The sequence below is a fragment of the Salmo salar genome, chromosome ssa16 (genome assembly GCF_905237065.1).
Source record: "Salmo salar chromosome ssa16, Ssal_v3.1, whole genome shotgun sequence".
NCBI lineage: Eukaryota > Metazoa > Chordata > Actinopteri > Salmoniformes > Salmonidae > Salmo > Salmo salar.
This window is the reverse complement of record NC_059457.1, coordinates 12660102-12681684: the sequence shown is the minus strand read 5'-3', so window position 1 is coordinate 12681684 and position 21583 is coordinate 12660102. Positions and strand designations below refer to the sequence as shown.

Sequence of the window (21583 nt, the reverse complement as noted above, 5' to 3'; positions counted from 1 at the left end):
CACACACACACTCAAACACAAAACCATATCCTCGGCTTCACTCATGATGCATATACTTGAATGTACGCATCATTAAAGCTGTTTTTAAGATGCAAATGGTGTTTTTTTGTGACGCTAAATTGTGTGGACAATAAAGGCCGGGAATCAATTGGAGACACATAGAGCAGCGCATTGGACAGCCGACACTGCGCCTTTTAAAAAGCATCATCGTGTGCATGTGCCATTAAACTCACCCAGAACTTGACCAGGAAAAAGGAGTTGTGAGGGCCCTTTCCAAAGAGCTCCTTCAGTCCTCCCTTCTTCTCTGGGAACTTATCGTAGATCTGACGGATGTCCACAGCCTCCAGTAGGGCATCGCTGTACGAGTAGTTAGTCTGTCCGATGTGGGCAAACAGGTGCTTGTTGTACTGAGGAGAGAGAGAAAACAACAGGTTTAAATAAGTCCCTTCTATTGGCATTCTTTTATGACTTCTCCATTACCTTAAGGGCCAGATTCCCAGACACAGATTCAGCCTGGTCCTGAACTAAGAAATGTTTTCAATAGTTAATCTCCATTGAGAATGCATTTTAGTCCAGGATTAGAGTTAATCTATGTCTGGGAAACCGGCTCTAAAAATTCTCAATCTCTTGACAAAGGTCGTCATATCAAGATTATATGAATATATCAAAATGATTTTATCGCGTCATGTATGATCTGACAACCTCTCCAGAAGATTCGGTTTTCTTTTCAGGGTTGTTTTAAAGTCACAGATGTGCACAGGCATAGCAGCATAAATACTGGTCTCAGATAACTCACTATCCCAAGATAAATGTATGCTGTCATAAAACACAAGCAAAAAAAGCAATAGCTAAGAAATAGGGACAAAATGACAAATCGGCTGTGCCAAGGTAAACATAGATTTTCCAGAGTCACTTTGGTATTTGGAGGGATTCTGCTTTGCTTGTGACATTATTGTCCTTGTTTTACCTTCTCTGTCTGTGAGTGTGTGTGAAGACATGCCCCAGTTTGAGGCAGTACGGTTGACCTCAGGAATTGGCACTAGTTTGACCTGCTTTGGGATGCTGTCTGAGAAACACCTACTGGTTTACCCCGGTGTGTTTTACTGTGTGTACTCACAGAGTCAGGGTCTCTCTGCTGCTCCAGGAAGGCAGAGAACTCCACCAGTCTGAGTTTGGTGGTCCCGATGGAGCGGCCCTGCCAGGCTGGGGCTGTAGGCGTGGGGGCTGTGGGAGGCTCGTACGCTGAGCAGGGTAACATACAACACCGTCAATTCACTATCCACCGTTTACCGACACTAACATCCCACCCCTCACTAACGTTATGGCCATTAGCTATAGCAATAGTAGCATTGGCCATGTAATAGTATTAATGTACGGGTAAATAGGTGCCATTGGAGTTTATTTTGAGCGTTGGCCTGAGAGGAATTGAAATGAGCTGATAGAAATAGAGTGGGTAGGGTAAAAGTTCTCTCACCTGAGATGGTGGTCGTTACAGCTGTCTGGATGGGGTAGGCCTGCTGGGCAAATGGCTTAACGCTGAAGACAAAAATACACAGAATCAGGAGGTTGACCTGGGTAATGCAATAATACAAAGAATGAACTGGCTACATACCAGGTCACCAACCTTTTTCTGGGTCATCTATCGCTCTGATTTTTTTATTAACATGACTTAAAAAAATGTAAGCCTACGCAACATTAACCAATTAAAAACAGCTCTGTAGCATTGAGAGTTGTGTAGTAAGCTATAGGCCCAATACATTATCACCGCATACTGGCTTTGCTTGAATTTACCTGCCAATGCAGTGTTGTTCAGGACATTTTTTTAAATTCTATTTCAAAATTTGAGGTAGGCTATATGATCACACAGGTAATAGATCCATTGTTGTATTACTTGTGAGGCACAGCTGAGTGAGCATACATTTAAATCATTTGCTTTTTATTTTACTGGGCGGTGCCTGCATCTGATGGTCAGTCTCAGCAGAGGGCGAGAGCAGCTGACTGGGGGTCCGCCTCTCAATGTCCCTCCGCTCTCCCTTTCCACCGCTGACACTGACCAAAAAGGGCCACCGTCTTCCAGCTGATGGTGAAACTCGAGTCGCACCACATTATTTCTGCCTCACGCACAAATTCATGTTGTAACTCCTATGAACAGAGGAAGTGAAATATTCCTTGATATTAAAAGAGACCCAAGCCGCTAACAATAACAACAACGCAAGCCTATAGATACACTTTCCTACTCATTCATTACTGCTGCAGTGCTTGTTGTAGCGCTGGGTGGAAATAGGAAGAATGCTCATTTGATGGGTTATAAAAGTGTTGAATACAAAGTGTTGACAGTGCTGAGTAAAAACAAACATGAACTCACTCATAAAAACAGCAGCTCTTTGCTGTATTCGTTGACAGTCTCTCTCTAGTCATGGTTTTAAATGTTTTGATATCTCAGTATCAACTTTACTGTAGCTTTCTTTTATACCTGCCACGTTACTGCAGACATGGTAATATGAGCCATCTGATTGGCCAGCGGTAGCATAGTGCACTTGATTTCCTCTCCAGGCCCACCGGGAAGGCAGAGTTTGTACCTTCAGACACATTAAATGGCAACAGTTTGCCTACTCGGCGTGCAGGGCAGCTGAATTGGCTGCACCTACCACCAACAGCCTGAGACTAATAAAAAAAAAAATAGGAACACAAGGCTTTATCATTGGGTTTTTTACAGAAATGTTCGACGATCGACTAGAAATGCCTTGGAGATCAACAAGTCGATCGTGATCGACCGGTTGGTGACCACTGAGTTATACCATCAAGCTAACACATTTGTTATTACTTAATCATCTTCTATTATGAATAACAAGACAAGCATTAGGACTTCTTACTCTTGTGAGGATCCAGGCTGGCCAGTGGATATCATACCCTGCCAAAACTAGGGAAAAGGAGTAGATGAATGAACGGACAATCAGGATGGCACAACGCACATAAAGTCATTTGTCAATTGTTATGAGAGATGTGTGTTTAGTGACGGTGTCTTACCCCTGCCGCCCCAGGGAAGGTGGGTCTTTGGAAGCCTGGGAGGCCAAGCTTGTTGTGGATGGCGGTGGCAGAGACGATCTGAGCCGAGGACATGGAGGCCATACTCTGCAGTGCCTTGTCCTTCACACTCTGGTCCTTCAGCAGAAAAAAACACAATGACTAAGCCAGAGAGTGGTGGGCCAAACAACAACAGCCAAAAACACACACACACAACAGAACTCTTTACAATGCCAGCAGGCGAGGACATGGATTATCTGAAAAGACCACAGGAACACCAAGACCACCTATACACCTGAAAGGAATGTGCTATTAAGAGTACAGATTTCTATTGCTCTTCATACTTCTCTCTCAGACTGGTGAATACAAGCACAGAATACACATTGTGGTGTTTTTGAGCCTGTAATTAAATACCAGATCATTTCATGCATTTATCTTCTAAAGGCAGAGTTTGTCTTATATGAAAACAAACAAGGATATCAGGGCAAGAGTCTAGTGTACACTGAACTTTGGGGGAAAAAAAGACACTCTGGTGCTTGAGTTCTCTGTTAAGTGTCATCCTCTGATATGCTGTCATTTAAGTAGCATTTCTGTTCAATTTTAAAAGCATATGTAATATATGCCATTTAGCAGACGTTTTTTTCCCCAAAGCGACTGACAGTCATGATACATTTTACTTATGGGTGGCCGCAGCGGGAATTGAACCCACAACCTTGGGTGTTGCAAGCACTATGTTCTACCGACTGAGACACACGGGACAACATGTGAATTCGTGCAAGCGTGGGTTAATGGAATGCCTCACTGCCATTTGCGTGAAAGAAGACTTGGGAGAAGACCAGCATGCTGGAAAAGACAATACACTGAGATGGAGTGGATACAGTGAGATGGAGTGGATACAGTGAGATGGAGTGGATACAGTGAGATGGAGTGGATACAGTGAGATGGAGTGGATACAGTGAGATGGAGTGGATACAGTGTGATGGAGTGGATACAGTGAGATGGAGTGGATACACAGTAGTTGCTGGTGATAGATACACACACAGGACATACAGTACCAGTCAAAAGTTTGGACACACCTACACATTTTTAAAATATATATATATATATTTTTCTACATTGTAGAATAATAGTGAAGACATCAAAACTATGAAATAACACATATGGAATCATGTAGTAACCAAAACAGTGTTAAACAAATCAAAATATATTTTATATTTGAGATTCTTCAAAGTAGGCACCCTTTGCCTTGATGACAGCTTTCCGCCAGTATAATGTCCATTGATCGTGGTTCTTGGCCCAAGCAAGGCTCTTATTATTATTGGTGCCTTTTAGTAGTGGTTTCTTTTCAGCAATTCAACCATGACCTGATTCACTCAGTCTCTTCTGAACAGTTGATGTTGAGATGTGTCTGTTACTTGAACCCTGTGAAACATTTATTTGGGCTGCAATCTGAGGCTGGTAACTCTAATGAACTGATCCTCTGCAGCAGAGGTAACTCTGGGTCTTCCTTTCCTGTGGCGGTCCTCATGAGAGACAGTGTCATTATAGCGCTTGATGGTTTTTGCGACTGCACTTGAATAAAAGTTCTTAACATTTTCCGGGTTTTTTAATTTAACCTTTATTTAACTAGGCAAGTCAGTTCAGAACAAATTCTTATTTACAATGACGGCCTACACCGGCCAAATCCGGACGACGCTGAGTCAATTGTGTGCCGCCGTATGGGACTCCCAATCATGTCCGGTTGTGATACAGCCTGTAATAGAACCAGGGTGTCTGTAGTGATGCCTCAAGCACTGAGATGAAATGCCTTAGACCGCTGCGCCACTCGGGAGCCCTTGGATTGACTGACCTTCATGTCTTAAAGTAATGATGGACTGTTGTTTCTCTTTGCTTATTTGAGCTGTTCTTGCCATAATATGGACTTGGTCTTTTACCAAATAGCCCTATCTTCTGTATACCACACCTACCTTGTCACAACCCAACTGATTGGCTCAAACGCATTAAGAAGGAAAGAAATTCCACAAATTAACAAGGCACACCTGTTAATTGAAATGCATTGCAGGACACTACATCATGAAGCTGGTTGAGAGAATGCCAAGAGTGTGCAAAGCTGTCATCAAGGCAAAGGGTGGCTACTTTGAAGAACCTCAAATATGTTTTGATTTGTTGAACACTTTTTTGGTTACTACAGTACATGATTCCATATGTGTTATTCCATAGTTTGACGTCTTCACTATTATTCTACAATGTAGAACATAGTCAAAATAAAGAAAAACCCTTGAATGAGTAGGTGTGTCCAAACGTTTGACTGGTACTGTACATTACACAGTATTTGGGCCTTTAGCAGCAGGACACAACACTATGGATCTAAGAGTAGGGACACCTAGCTTTACAGACGGGCCTGAAGCACAGCCAACAGTACAGTATTTTGAGGGTGGTACTTACCATACATGTGACCTGAATGCAAAGAGATGAGAGTGGTTTTACTCTTACAGCCCACTCGTCACACTTTGCTATCCGGACAAAACTAACTACTGTCCGTATTACAACATAGAATGATTACGTTCAGATTGTTAGAGATGACATGGGAGGTATAGACAGTGGTATGTAAAACATGACTTTGTATGCAAGCCAACCCCGCAAGTTGAGCACACACACAAACACACACACAAACAAAGAACAGCTTCAGTGTTAAACGATGATAAGGTCATAGCTTCTGGCTGACTGCTATCTCCAACACTAAGCTGCTCATATACAATCAACAGCGAACACGTCTTGCCAGCATGCTTCTCTTATTGGCTTGCTGTCCAAACATCATGCAGGGAGATATTGTAGGTGCAATCTACTTTCAGGATCGATATTGATATTTAAAAAAAAAAATGACATTAGCGTTTAAACGTTACAGTGCTTTCTTGCAAGTTTGATGTAAGATATTTTTCTTGAGTAAAATATAATATGAAATATTATGAAACTGAACATACAATTCAATCCTTGATCAGTGAAAGAGGGAGTAGAACTATCACCTTGCAAAGCCATTCGAGTTCCGCTGAGCGGGTGTACACTTTTGTTAGTCACAGGAAGCAATAAGAAACAGAGCAACAAACAGGGGGAAGCATGGGACTAGCCCATCGAATGCTAAACAGGAATATTGGATGTGTGGAATCTAGGATACTGGAGTCACAGCATCAGGCATCCCACCCATTAACCACCGCAACAGAAACAGGAAGCTAGACAAACAGCGCTTGGAGGTCCAAAAGGCAGTAGCTCTTACCTTTAGCTTGGTGTGAAACTCCCGAGATTTCCGTCTGGCAAGAACCTGAATGTGACTGGAGACCTGTTGGGAGGGAGACAAGGGAACAGACGGTTACCATGGAGATGAAAAAGAAATAGGGCCTAAAGCCCGCCACACACTCCTCCCTTGACAACTGCATCCAGCGCTTTGTATCCTTCACTGTTTGACAGTGAAAAGTGCTATGCATCATGCAAAAATGGTCTGCAATAGGAGACCTGTTTTGATTCTCCTACGCATGGCCACACAGGTCAAAGTGTCTTCGCCTGGCCGGTAGTGTCAGGGGACCTGCCCTCCAGCAACCTCTAAGGGCTCCAGAAAATGGCAATATGTGTACCTTAGGGATTGGACCCGTGAGTGGTTTAGATTTCATTACAAGTGCACAGCATATCTGATGAGTCCTCTTACCTGCTTTCTTGTCCTTGTCTTTCCCGTTCTTAGTTTGATGTATCTCGCTATCAACTCATTGCGACCTGAGGGAAGAAACAAATCACTCAGGTTTGTGGAAGGTAGTGGCCTCCTGGCTTACGTGTCCACTCCAGACAGGTGTGTGTGTGGAGGGGGCCTGGTGGGTGATACCAACCCTAACCCTTGTTCACTTGGAGGGGACCATTTTGTTAAGGCAACACGGACTGGCGGATAACATGTGACCTCGGCCGAAGAGAACAGCATCTGGGGGGATTTAGTGGTGTGACCCTGCACCCAGCAGGCCCGCACTGTAATCTCCCGCCGCCCATGCTGGGGCCTCCCTACTCTCAATCACTCACACACTGTGTACACATAACATGACAATACGGGCATTCATGCAGACGCCCAATTCCCAGATCAAAGGCCCCCAAACGGCCAGCTGTAAGCATGCTTACTGCTGAATAATTCATTATTTTCACCAGCTTGCAAACACACTCAGCGGGACTTGGCAAGAGCACTAAACAAGCGAGAGGGAGAGTTACAGAGCGAGAGGGAGAGAGAGATGGAGGATGAGGGAGGGAGGAAGAGAGAAAGGGAGAGAGAGAGGGAGGGTGAGGGAGAGAGAGAGAGGGAGGGTGAGAGAGGGAGGGTGAGGGAGGGAGGGAGTGAGATGGGGTGAGGGAGAGAGAGAAAGGGAGAGACAGAAAGAGGGATGGTGAGAGAGAGCCAGAGAGAAAGAAAGAGGGAGAGGGAGTGAGAGAGAGAAAGGGAGAGACTGAAAGAGGGAGGGATGGAGCAAGAGAGGGAGAGAGGGTGAGGGAGAGAGAAAGCGAGAGAGAGAGAAGTTTAAAGACCCTCATCCTAACAGACCAAACCAAGAAATCCCTCCCCATGATACTCATAAACTAGCCCACTATGAGTTGAGTAAGCTAATATCTATTTCCAGAGCTAGACAAAAAGAGTGCACTGCCAGAAGAGAGACAAGAGAGAGAAGTTTCTGCACTGGTGGACATTATTATTGTCAAATGTCTCATTAAGTTTCAAAAGAGGTAACACTGCTCCATTTCCCTCAGATTTCTTCTTAACTTTTATTTAAAACCAGCTCCATCACAGATTCCTGCTTTGTTTGTTGTCTCTGTAAAACCAGCCATTTAAGGGGGGATGAACTTCCTGATTTGGCCTCATTTTCAGCTTGGTCTTTAAGAAATGCAGCGGCCATGACTGAAGCCAAACGAGAGTGTGTTGTGATTGTGTGTGTTAGCGCGTGGCAAGCGTTTGTACATTCACTCTGCCAAAACAGTACACAGTTACATTTGCTCACCCTTCTAGATAAACTTGAAACAGTCTAACCAGGTCTTGTGTCTTGAAATTGCAGAGGCTAGCTAGTGCTAGCCAACTTCTTTCGCCAATTAGCTTCAGCCAGCTGGTGTGCAACCGTGGCAAAGTTGGTTTGACATTGGATAGATTATCTCTGGGGCTAGTTAGGGACCATCAATAAATTATACAATGTAAATGGGACAATATTTTCATGTTGCACATCTTTTAGTTGGCTCATAAATGCTTTCAATATTTGTAAATACATTTCTATAATTTATAGTTGGTTTGAGGTTTTTAAGTGAGTTACATTTGGAGCTATTGACATTTAAAAAAATATCGTTTACATTGTGTAATTTACTGATGGTCCCTATCTAACCCCATAGGGGTATGGAATGTCAAACCAAATTGACCATGGGCATTACGATCTGGTCGCTTGCAGCTGCGCTCCGAATTGATGATTACTTGGGTGCTGCCAGCTTTGGGCAGGATTCAAATAAACCAAACCCAATGAAAACTGTTACAGTAGTAACACCACCCTTCATTCCATGACATAGACATTTTTCCTATCATCTCGCAAATCTCTGTTTTGGACGAGACTGACTTTATGACTAGAATTATCCTATTTACACTTTGTAGTCAAGTTTGACACTAGAATAAATGTTTCTGACTAACATCAATGCCACATAGGCTGTTTTCAAAATTCGAAGTTTCTTTTTAGGAGCAGTCACTCTTTAATATCATTATTGCATTTGCCAAGAAACACACATTCAAATGAGTTCTCTCTGAAATAACATCTTATTCAAATGCCTTGCAAATCCTTCAAGCAAACTGAACAATATCCCCTTTCATTGGCTGTCCCTTAAATAATAAAAAATGATGGAGAACATAATGCAGCCTACAGCAGAGTTTAGAGCAGGGTCGGAGTTAAGGTGAACAGATTGGAGTTGAGAGTTCAGTGGGTTGGAGATGTCTGACTATGTAGAGTTGGTGCTTAGAGCTCTCATTGCTATGGTTTGCCTGATCAGCAGACTGCTACAGTGCTACTTGACAGCTGATAGTGTGTGTGGGCAGTTCTGTGTTCCCATTTCAGCTCCCACTTACCAGGCTGATGGATGGAGCAGGACACTGACCCACAGTGACCCGGCCCTCAGCCCTACTGATCCAGGCCAGGGGTTAGAGGTCAGGGGTCAGAGACACAACACCACACAGTACACACAACATAACCAGTGAGAGAGGTAGTTTAGCACCCTCCACTGACACCAACGGACAACTGACACTGAAATTCCAGGAGAACGCAGGTTAGTGTTTTCGTGTTACACGTCGAAAGATTTGTATTGGTAACAACAGCTTTAAAAAGAAATGTTGTGTGTGTGTGTAACAGCACGTCTCTTAGCTGAGGTCTTTTTAAAGCTCTCATTTCCTTTCCCGGCCCTCGTTTTAAGGATGGACTGACCATACCCCCACAAGGCTCTGCACTGCAGCATCCAGGGTGATGTCAGAAGACCCTAGAGAACACTCTGGCATTCTGACAACCTGAGGATCACTCATACACTCACTCACTGCACTCTTCATGTGGCTTTGCCATTAAACGCTCCTCCAATAAATGTCTATTGCCAGGCAATATGAGCTGTTTCCAACATCATAACAAGGGATTTAAAGGCTTTTCTCAGAGATGATTTCCAAGTGTCATTGTGAATCACGGCCATAAGGAAAGACAACTGTGACTTGCCCTGTTCTTGACATTACCAAAGTGGTGAAACACTGAAATGGAATAAAAACCAAACACTTTATAGGCAATGAAATGATTTTGAACCAGTTAAAGAAGCTGCCCTCCGTATTGTACAGTTCTATTCATTTTCCTGCATGTTGCGTTCAAGGTAGTGAGGCTAGCAACTTTAAAACGTATCAAAAGTATCATCTCCCAACATTACAAATCTCACAAAATATGCACACGTACAACAAAATGCCTCGTCTCTTGGTCCAGTGCTCAAACTTTTCGCAGGCACCCTCCTTTCATAGCCCTCTGACTAGCTTATATTTACACTGTGACGGGCGCCCTAATCCTTTCCGCTCTTTACTCCCCCTTCCCAGAATGCACTGGGCCCCAGGCAAGCCCCTGTCTCTCGGCGGAGCGGAGTGAGTGCAGGAGAGACCCAAATCCTCTGGACAATAGCCTGGCTGTCCCGCCGGCCATGATGGATGACTCAAGGGTCTCAGGCCTACATTAGCATCACAAAGGCCTAAGCCAACAATATGGAGCCTTTCAGTGGGAGGTCCCCTGGCTGGCTGGGGAGACGGGAGAGAAGCCCTATAACTACTACACACTGGAACATTACCACGGTTAGAGCTGCTGTGTCTTTACTCCAGCTCCTTCCCCTGGGCTCTGTCTGGTCCAGCCTCCATATTGTCCCACACAAACACAGAGGGCTACCTTGGGGTATGTTATGGGAATAATAGCCCCATCCAAGTGATTAAACCTTAAAGCTGAGATCTGCATTTGGTGAAACAGCACCACTGGTCGCCCCCAGGCGCATTTGTTTTTGTTTTAATAAATAATGATATCATAGGACACACTCTGCTGTTCTATCATGCGTGCAACGATTTGCCATGATGTCAGAGGGGGAAAAACGATTTTTGTTGTTTGAAGTAATGTCTTTGTTGTTGGAATATCGTTAACAGACGTGGCAGTTTCACCGCTTCGGATTCCAACTTTAAAGCTCCAGAAACCAACTACACCTAGAATTTCGCCCCTATGTGGAAGCTAGGTGAATTGCAACAGCACTAGGCTGTATTCAAAACAAAACTCCCTCCTCCCACGCATCCCATTTCCCCGTGACATGGTGGAGACTCGTGCTTGAGCCTTTTACTTTGGTCCAAAACCTAGATTTTTGTTACTGAAAAGATATTTCACAGAGATTTTGGTGGTAAAATGATTCCCTACGCTATTCAGTGTTTGTTTTCTCACATAAACTGAAATTGAGAGAACAGTGTAGAATTTTAGCAACCAGGAAATAACGATTTCTACATTGGCCACTTGACCCGATTTCCACTAGATAACACAACCACAAAGTCAAAACAGCTTTTCCCATTTTGACAACAGATGCTGCTCCGGCGGGAGAAATCAATAGGCGAATATCACAGCCAATCACAACACTGGCGGGTAAGAAATACTATGAAACATTATCATTCCACTATTACTGCAGATACTGTATATTATGGACATTTTCTGAAATTTCAATGCAAAAATTCACGTGTAGCACCTTTAATGTATCTAGAGAGGCTGCAATGTCACAGGCATACAAACTTCAAGATAAAAACACACAGATAGAAACAAACAAAAACACTGTATTACTTCTGGACCTGTTGAATGGAAATAGATCTAGCCCTGGCCCTGTGTCCCTAAACCAGATGGTGCTGTTCTGACCCATCCCTTAGCTTGGAGATAGGGAGCTTAGTCTGATAAGATCTACAGCTCCAATGCAGGTGTTTCCCTCAGAGCAGTCAATGGGTGCGGCCGTCACTCCCCCTGACAAATAAATCCTCACACACTCACACGTACACACTCCTGGCAGGCTGACATCTGACTCCATCCCCGACCAGCTGCCCATTCTAGATGGCTTAACACAGTACATTATGACCCCCCTCCCCACCCCACTCCCATTTAGAGAATGGGCCAGAGAGAAAGACTTCAAGGCCAAAGTCAGATGGTCTGAGGCCGTGACGATGGCTTTTCTCATTATCAACATACCCCTCCAGCCCTCCCCTATGGATGTATCCAGCTCTCCACCAATCACAACACACTTCATTATACAAAAGGAGCCACTGGTAAAGCCAAACACAGCAATCAGGGAATATCAAACATCACTTGCTGCTCTAATTGCTAATTTGGGGAAATCTTTGCACAGTAATGCACGTGTGAAATGAGCGGCAGAAACATCCAACATTTTGATTAAGGCACCCCATAGTATGCCGCAGTGATTTTGAGTTTGTTTATAGAACCATTTCAGTGGTACTTCCAGAACACAAAGGTTTCAAAGTCAGAAAAACATTTTCTCAACGCATGACGTTCAGGATGGAAGGCTGATGTATACCCGATGCCGATTGCCTCGACTCACAAAGCACTTCAGTTGTTTTAGAATGACTCCAAACATCAGCTTGAGCCCAGTCTCTGATGAGCTTGGAGTATACCGAGGAGTCCACAGACCACAACAACCACGTCTCGGTTTGGCAAAGGACCACTGTATTCATTCATCGCAATTTTTGAAATTAAAAAGGCACAGTGTGTGTGTTTAAGTGTGTGTGTGTGTGTGTAAGTATATATATATATATATATATATATATATATATATATATATATATATATATATATACACACACATATATATATATATATATATATAATATACATACATACATTCATACATACACACATATATATATATATATATATATATATACACACACATATATACATACACACACACACACACACACACACACACACACACACACACACACACACACAGCAGAACGGCGCTCTAAGAACCACAATTCCCTCTATCCCAAACTGTGGCCCACTACGCATACTCACGGCCTGTGTGAGTGAATGTTGCTGGTTGGTTGCAGCCATTGGTTGGTTTTAACGGGACTAATTAGCCATGCTCACCTGTGTGTTCGGACCTCTCAGAGTTCTGACAGAGAGGCCCGGATGGAGACATTACACCAGCATGCTGGAAATCTTTATTTTTTTTATATCCTCAATTGAACTCCACAGGCCCTCAAGCTGCCTGACGAAGGTATTTACCTTTCAAGATTTTCTTCAACCTAGTCCCCCAAAATATGGGGTGAAGCAAAATGTACTGTACATCAGAATTGTTTAGTCAATCCAAACAAATACTGTACAGTGATGGTGAGAGAGAAAGAAAGAGAGAGAACGAGAGAGAAAGAAACAGCATTGAGTGTTGTGACCGCTCACATATTCTCCTTCTATCTCGACAACACTTTCGGTCATCATTACCTCTGTCATTCTGTCCCTGTGTGGGCCTTCACACAAAGCACCATGAATCTATCATGTCTTTCAAAGGAACAAATTGTTCCTGGAATAATGACATCAGAAGGGAGTGCAACATAACGACCTACAGATGAACACCTAGTACTCTGTTACGAACCAAACACTCCAGACACACACATGCCCTCGAAGAGAGAGCCTCTGTTAAGAACACGTTCTACCCCTGAAGGCCACTGAGTCATTACTAACAAACAAAGATGTGCCAAGAGCCTCTTTCACCCCATTTACCTTGAGAGGAAGACAGAGGGAATACCACTGGATAATAATCTCTATGCCTTTTGTTTCAATGGTTATTGTATGGAGATCTCTAATTCTGTTATGTAAACATGGCAGGTCTTTGTATGTCATGATATTGATATTTCTGTTTTGTGTGTGTGTGTGTGTGTGTGTGTGTGTGTGTGTGTGTGTGTGTGTGTGTGTGTGTGTGTGTGTGTGTGTGTGTGTGACGACAGGTACAGGCATGCCCACACCCCTCTGGAGCCACACTGGCTCACATTACTGCAGCATCCGGGGAACGATCCTCTTGGAACATTTCCTACCATCCCACTTTCACCATAGCCATTCGTTTTGAAGACCGAGAAACAGCGGAGGTCTTTAGCGTATTCCTCATTCAACAACAGCAATACATCCATTATAAAAGAACATTCTTTGTTACAGTACAGCAACTGGCAACTGCAATTCGACTGTCAAGAGTTTCTCTGATTAGGGTTGGAAAGGTAAAGGTTTTAACCACTGCCACAATACATCCTGACCGTTATAATGCTTCTCCAGGGCTCCGCACTATGGTGACACCATTTATCAGGTTACAGCAGCTACTACTATTAAATCCTCGGATGCTGTCTGCCGTAGCACCCTTCGCTTTATAACAGGCGACAGCTGTGATACTCGCCACTGCATCGTGTGTCAAAACGTTGTCTGGTCGTCATTAAAGTCCCGCAGATCACTTCACTATTCCCTCTTTGTTTACAAAGCTCTACTACACAAGCTTCCCACTTACCTAAACATCGCTGTAAAAAATATTAAAAAACGTGAGATACCAAACTCGTTCACAAGGCTGGTTAACTTGAGGTTCCTCGGGTCTCCTCCGAACTAGGTGAATTCGCTGTATTTTTAAAGCGCCTCATTGCTGGAACCAACTACAAAATAAATTATAGTTGGATGTTCTGGTGTTGCTTGGGCAATTTCAAATATTGATTTGGGAGCTTCTTATTGAGGAATGTAATTGTTTTTCTTTAATATTTGTGTTTTGCTGTATTTTACTTGTTTTATATTGTATTTGACTTAGAGTTTTGTCTTATGAAATTGGATATGCAGAGCTCCCTTGTGAAAGAGACCCTGGACTCAATGGTGATTCCCTGCTTAACCTGTTATGGATAGGGGGCAGTATTTTCACGGCCGGATAAAAAACGTACCCGATTTAATCTGATTATTACTCCTGCCCAGAAACTAGAATATGCATATAATTATTAGCTTTGGATAGAAAACACTCCAAAGTTTCTAAAACTGTTTGAATGGTGTCTGTGAGTATAACAGAAGATTCTGTACAGGAAGTGCCCTCTCTGACCATTCCTTGGGCTTCTTGACTCTCTTTATTGAAAACTGAGGATCTCTGCTGTAACGTGACACTTCCTACGGCTCCCATAGGCTCTCAGAAGGCGGGAAAAAGCTGAATGATGTCTTTGCAGCCCCTGGCTGAAAAACATTAGCGCATTTTGATAGTGGTCGATCTGAGTACAATGAGACTGAGGTGCGTGCACGAGCCGACCCCATGTTTTTATTCTTTCGTCTTTGAACGAAAACAACGACTCCCGGTCGGAATATTATCGCTTTTTTACGAGAAAAATAGCATAAAAATTGATTTTAAACAGCGGTTGACATGCTTCGAAGTACGGTAATGGAATATTTAGATTTTTTTTGTCACGAAACGCGTCGGGCGCGTAACCCTTCGTTACCCTTGGATAGTGTCTTGAACGCACAAACAAAACGCCAATATTTGGACATAACTATGGATTATTTTGAACCAAACCAACATTTGTTATTGAAGTAGAAGTCCTGGGAGTGCATTCTGACGAAGAACAACAAAGGTAATCCAATTTTTCTTATAGTAAATCTGATTTTGGTGAGGGTCAAACTTGGTGGGTGTCAAAATAGCTAGCCTGTGATGGCGAGCTATCTACTCAGAATATTGCAAAATGTGCTTTCACCGAAAAGCTATTTTAAAATCGGACACCTCGATTGCATAAAGGAGTTCTGTATCTATAATTCTTAAAATAATTGTTATATTTTTTGTGAACGTTTATCGTGAGTAATTTAGTAAATTCACCGGAAGTGTTCGGTGGGAATGCTAGTTCTGAACGTCACATGCTAATGTAAAAAGCTGGTTTTTGATATAAATATGAACTTGATTGAACAAAACATGCATGTATTGTATAACATAATGTCCTAGGGTTGTCATCTGATGAAGATCATCAAAGGTTAGTGCTGCATTTAGCTGTGGTTTTGTTTTTTGTGACATTATATGCTAGCTTGAAAAATGGGTGTCTGATTATTTCTGGCTGGGTACTCTGCTGACATAATCTAATGTTTTTCTTTCGCTGTAAAGCCTTTTTGAAATCGGACAGTATGGTTAGTTAAAGGAGAGTCTTGTCTTTAAAATGGTGTAAAATAGTCATATGTTTGAAAAATGGAATTTTTGGGATTTTTGAGGAATTTGTAATTCGCGCCACGCCTATCATTGGATATTGGAGCAGGTGTTCCGCTAGCGGAACGTCTAGATGTAAGAGGTTAAATAAAGAAAAAAAGAAAACGTAAAAAACAACAACACAGTTTTGTTGCCTTACAATTCTCCATACATTTCCTGAGCACTTTACATATTTACTTTACACACCTTCAAAAAAAAACTCCCAGACCTCAGTTACGCATTGTCTATAACCGGCCTCCCTCACAGGACAAAGTCATGTCGCGCCACTCTAAGGTAGTAAAATCAAAGCTACCTACCTAAAAACCCTTCCAAAAAGAATCACACCACAAAAGACCACTACTCTTAATACAGAAAATACAAAGAACATGACGTTTTCTGGCTATACCTTTTTTTTACCCACAGCCTGTGCAACCATACATAGCAGAATGGTTTGAAAAAATGAAGAGGTGCAACTTCTGTGTGTCTCCATCCTTCGTTGAAGATAACGTGTGTAGGTCACACTCTTAACTCTCTCTAAGCATCATCTTTGCTCTCTAAGAGGCACAATACAATGGATGGGAAAAACGTACAGTGTTCAGAGGAGAACTCTGAGGTGCTGTTCCTCAAGTTGTGGAGGAGGTGGGTCTTTCCCACGGTGCCATACAGGTCCACGCCAGGGAGAATGACAGTGGCTCAGTGCCAATACCAACTCTGCCCACACCACGGTACTGTACTGTAGAGAGCGAGCTGGTAGGAGCGTTGACTAACAGACAGGTAGTCCATTAGCGGTTTGTAACGTCACTTTAAACAATCTCTTCGAGACTCGTAAATTTCAGCAGCTAGTATTTATAGTTGTATTATTACCTATAGAGGCTACAACTATAAATGCTAGAAGCTGAAGTCAAGGCTCTGTACTGTACCCGTCATATAGTGAAGCATACTGTCACATATTACTGTCGTTCCATGATACTGTATGTACCATACAGGGAGGACAGCCTGAGGGAGACCCAGACCCCAGGATGACTCAGACTCAAGCCACCCCAGCATGCTTCACCATTACCCTGAGGGCACGATGACTATATGTCTCATCTCATACGGCCATGTTGGCAGCTTGGATGTACAGGATCTTATCCACAATAGCTAGAAGGCAGCGACGAGATATCGTGCAAACCAAATCAATCCTCACGGGTACACAGCTTCCCATAACTCATTTAACAAAGCCTTTTCTTTCATTTAAAAAAAAAATATTGAAAGTTGGCTAATCATTAGTGACAGTGACAATGTATCATAGAACTTCAAAGGGCCAAATCCAAACCTGATCCAAGATCCACTACCTATACCTCAGTCACTACCTGCTCCTGAAGCAGAGAGGGGAAATGGCCATGTTAGCAATGGTGCTACAAAACTCTAGCCTGCCTCTGCTCTGGTCTCTGCTCCAGCTAAGCCACGCTGGGATATTTGGCCTGGCCAACAGAGAGACAGCAGATTGCTACGGTCTAATGATGATGAGGCATCATGACAGGCCTCTCCACTCACAGGATAAATGGTGGCAGAATGGAACCACCGCGGAGGCCTATCTGCTCCTCATCTAAAACCAGATGGAGATTGTCAATACCATTTAAAAAAAAAAAACACTGATTTCTCTCTAGAATTTATCGCTCGGATAAAAGACGTGCAAAGTGGATGATAACTTCGCAGACATTGAGACATTAGAGAGAAACATCAAGCAATGGCACAAGTTGTGGTGGAGGAGTTATATGTTTTGTGATCAGTCAGTACGTGGGCTTTTTTTGGGCCGGGCTGAGGTCGTGTCCCTTCCTTCCACCTGCTCAATCTAGTTCCTGTAGAGCAGCCGGCGCTCCACAAAGAGGAAAGAGCCTCTCCCCAGCCCCAGTCAATCCCCCCCAGGCCAGGCTGGGCACCGTGCCAGGCCCCACTGAGACTCAAAGCACCCGAGAGCCCCACAGGTAAACACTGAGATAAGCTCCGCTGCAACAGGAAAAATAGACATTGTTTAGAGGCAATAGGCAGTTGCTATAGAGACAGTTGCTAATTAACTGCATTGAGTGGAGGGAGCAGAGGGCTGAAGAGGGCCACTCAGGAGGACCTGAGCCTTGCTCTTGCCTCACTCCGCCTCCTCTAGTGACTAATCCAGGTCGCTCTGCGTCGTTCCTCCAGTCTCTCAGATGCCAACGCCGCCCAACGCGGAAACCGCACTGTCCCTCGTCAAACGTCTGTCTCACATCGTGAAAGCTCAGCTACTGTCTGTCGTCTCGTCAGGATGCGACCCGGGCGGACAGCAAATTAAGTTGTTATTGAATCCAGGCCCTCTGTGTGGTTCCAGTGTTAACTAATGCAAACAATTGCATTTCTAGCAATCAGCCCACTTAATCAGCCTGGACCACCTCTCTATCTGTTTCTCATCAGCTTTGGGATGAGAGGGAGGGCCCACAGCACAGTGGCGGCCAACAGGATCTGAGTGTTTCGTAAAGGCAAATCCATGGTCTGCTATGCGGATGATATGAATTGTAGACAAGGGAGATATTAGGTTGTGCTACAGGCTACATGAGTCCACGGTGAGTCACAGTTCAAGCGCTAGGACCCAGTGGATCCACGGCTGGGAAGAGAGGTCGGAGTGAATCTTTCCACAGTTCCAGTAATCACTGCTCATTACTCCAACTCCACATGCCTCTCACTCCCCCCTCTTTTGTCCTCCCTACCTGATACGCTGACATGCAGATCCCATCCACGAGTAACGCGTAGCGATGTGTAATACATTCGAATAAACTACAATGACAAAAATGCACAAGGCCAGTTTCTGGCCGATGGATGTGTGTTAGTGTCAGACCTACAGAATCAGGTCTTTAAGTGGTTTTTGAGTAAAATCCCAGAGGGATCATTGCTATGTTCTAGAGAAGGTAAAGAAACAAGCAGCTGAGTCTGGAAACTGTTAAAATACTGAGGACCTCTGACCGACCCTGTGCTGATCCCACTCAATACATCACAACCAAGCAGAGATAACACGTCTGTCAACACGCTCAGACAGAGATTGATCTAGTCAGGGCGATATTCAATAAACATAAACTCAAACATTGTAGACGGTCTTATTTGTGTGTCAAGAGTCTCAGAAACAACCTGAAGACATACAACAACATATAGAAATATACACACTTATAACCAGCAAAAGTTCACTATAAGTTCCCAAAGTGCCACAGTGCTGTTGCATCCGACTCAAAAATGTTTTTCTAGTTTCTGAATATAATATCTTTCTTACATCAGTTTTCTGACTCGGTAAGAGGCCTGAGTTTTTACACAGACTGTTACACAGCTTGGGTAGTGAGGTCGCACGAGAGCAGACACTGGTCATGTTTGAAGGGGGGGGGGGTTCACCTCTACTTTCATTGGATGTTGTGTTGTGTGCTGTGAGCAACTATGACACTCAGTGAAGGAGGAGGGTGTCCCCCCTCTCCCAACATCACCAGCCAAGCCCAAGAAGAGAGGGAGGGTGAGGGAGTGTGTGTGTGTGTGTGTGTGAGTGAGAAAGAGGGTAAGGGGGAGGGGGGAGAGTGTATGGTGCAGCTGGTGGCAGCCACACGACCATCTGCTCCTCACTAATGGTTCACACTGGCTTTAGTTCTAAACCTCTGCCTCCCTCCCTCCCTCCCACAGCACTCCAGGCCTCCAGCAGCCTCACTGGTCATGTCTCTGACTAACTCACCACTCTTCCACTCTCACTAACTCACCACTATCTCACCACTATCTCACCACTAACTCACCACTCTCACTAACTCACCACTAACTCACCACTCTCACTAACTCACCACTCTCACTAACTCACCACTGTGAAGTATGTGTTGTTTCTAATAATTCAAAATAAATATTCCTCCCACATAGTCCGCTTCTGTGAACAATAGCCCAGTTCTACCTAACTGGAGCCTTTCTTGGAGTTCTTCTCTTCCTCCTTCCTCTGTACTTACCGTACATCTTGCCCTCGTCTGAGAGGATGATCTTCCTCCGCCCACAGGGCGGGTAGATAGCCAGCGCCTCCTGGAAGCTCTGGTCGATGTCGGGGCTCCACACCCCCTCGGGGTCCCCGTCCATGCCCTTCTCGGCCCCGTCGCTCATCCTCTCCATGTCGTCTGCGGGGCTCTCGCTGCCGCTCCAACTGCTGGGGTCCATAGTGGCGGTGCGCTCGTCCATGCCCAGGCCCGGATCACACTAGGGGGAGAAACCTGGAGACCAGCAGAGGAATAAACAAACAGTCAGTTAGTCAGTTACAGAGCAGAGTGTGAACCAGCTGCCTCCAGCACCACCACAGAGCGCAGCACAAAACAGAGAAGCGCAGACCTGGTTCACTCTGGCCTGGGCAGCAGCGGTAGCAGCAGAGCATGGGAAGGGAGCGAACACAAGCGAGACAACGAGGGGAAACTACTGCTATGTTTGCCCAGAGAGTTGGCAGGCCGATGCCTGCTTGTCGTTTTTACACAAGTGCTAAGTTTGAGAACATTCAAACTGTCGCCAGGACCTAGGCATGAGGATTATTCCTATCAACATTTCTCCCCAGCTTAACAAGACATTATATAGCAGGACAGATTGTTAATGCTGTATACACCTGGTGAGAGAATGTGATCCAATCCCAAAACAAACATCCAGATACAATACAAATGCTATAAAAGAACATGGTAGAAGGAAGCCACAAGCCGAGAGCGAATAGAAGAGGGGCCTTGGGTAGCATTCATCCACACCAGCTGCCATCTACTTGGAAACCAGTATCATAGTCAGTCACTACTCAAAGGCAGTCTGTCACCAAGCTCTTCAATATGGCTGGGGTTCATATAGGGGGGGATCGGCGTACAAAGGCTTCGTGGAGCTCCAGAAATACGAGTCTATGTTCACAATATCCCATTCAAAAACGACATTGTCACTTCCGCGTCTAAATGCAGCTACTTCGTCGTCTAAGTTTGGTAAACGACGTCCCACCCCAACAAGTAGAACGTTTCCTATAGAGAAAGTGTACAGCTGGAATATACTTTATTCCCCATGGCTTTGTGGAGATGGCCGCACAGCTGCCCCCCCCTCCCCCCCTCCTCCCCCTCCCCCCCTCCCCATCCAGTTGCCGGGCAGCAACTCCTTCCTCTCAAACAAGATCCTATTCATGGAGCACGCTTTGTTGTAAAGAGCGACTAGCAGCATATGTTTCCTCTAGAATGTCAGTACACTGGAGGATCTGTCTGTCTGTGTGTGTGTGTGTGTGTGTGTGTGTGTGTGTGTGTGTGTGTGTGTGTGTGTGTGTGTGTGTGTGTGTGTGTGTGTGTGTGTGTGGTTGACAGGGGTGGGGGCTGCTGGTAAAGAATCTGCCACAGAGCAAGCGTAGCTTTGACTGAATTTGGTTTTTGTGTGCTGAGTGCTGACAATGCACAACTAACTACTGCTATTGGAGGGGGGAAAACGTTCCATTCCAACCACTAAATGACTCTCCCCCGACTGATTTATGAACTGAGTTAGTAATCACTAACAGCATGCTGATAAATGTGGGTTATCAGAAGGGAGAAAGGAGTCATTCAAATTTGAATGAATTTGGCTTCATTCAGCATCTTCATGTAAAATACATTCTCCTTCAGTTATTTCGACATAGTAGCATTATTAGAGACATAGTAGCATTATTAGAGACATAGTAGCATGATTAGAGACATAGTAGCATGATTAGAAACATACTAGCATTATTAGAGACATACTAGCATTATTAGAGACATACTAGCATTATTAGAGACATACTAGCATTATTAGAGACATAGTA

At 44.2% G+C, this 21583-nt stretch overlaps 1 protein-coding gene across 2 annotated transcripts in view; it reads right to left on the bottom strand.

The window, feature by feature from the left end:
* The window catches only part of LOC106573217 (transcriptional enhancer factor TEF-1), a 39375-nt gene that overhangs the window by 4218 nt on the left and 13574 nt on the right, over positions 1-21583 (bottom strand). Inside the window, exons 3-11 of one of the 2 annotated variants that reach the window (XM_014148054.2) lie at positions 19764-20018; positions 6722-6786; positions 6296-6358; positions 5470-5481; positions 3028-3162; positions 2874-2920; positions 1475-1536; positions 1118-1242; positions 234-407 (exon numbers count right to left, since the gene is read on the bottom strand). In XM_014148054.2, the coding sequence (XP_014003529.1) occupies positions 234-407; positions 1118-1242; positions 1475-1536; positions 2874-2920; positions 3028-3162; positions 5470-5481; positions 6296-6358; positions 6722-6786; positions 19764-19986 (906 nt within the window). In that variant the 5' untranslated portion in view covers positions 19987-20018. The remainder of the gene's footprint in view (positions 1-233; positions 408-1117; positions 1243-1474; positions 1537-2873; positions 2921-3027; positions 3163-5469; positions 5482-6295; positions 6359-6721; positions 6787-19763; positions 20019-21583) is intronic. The other variant, XM_014148055.2, reaches the window with a different exon arrangement.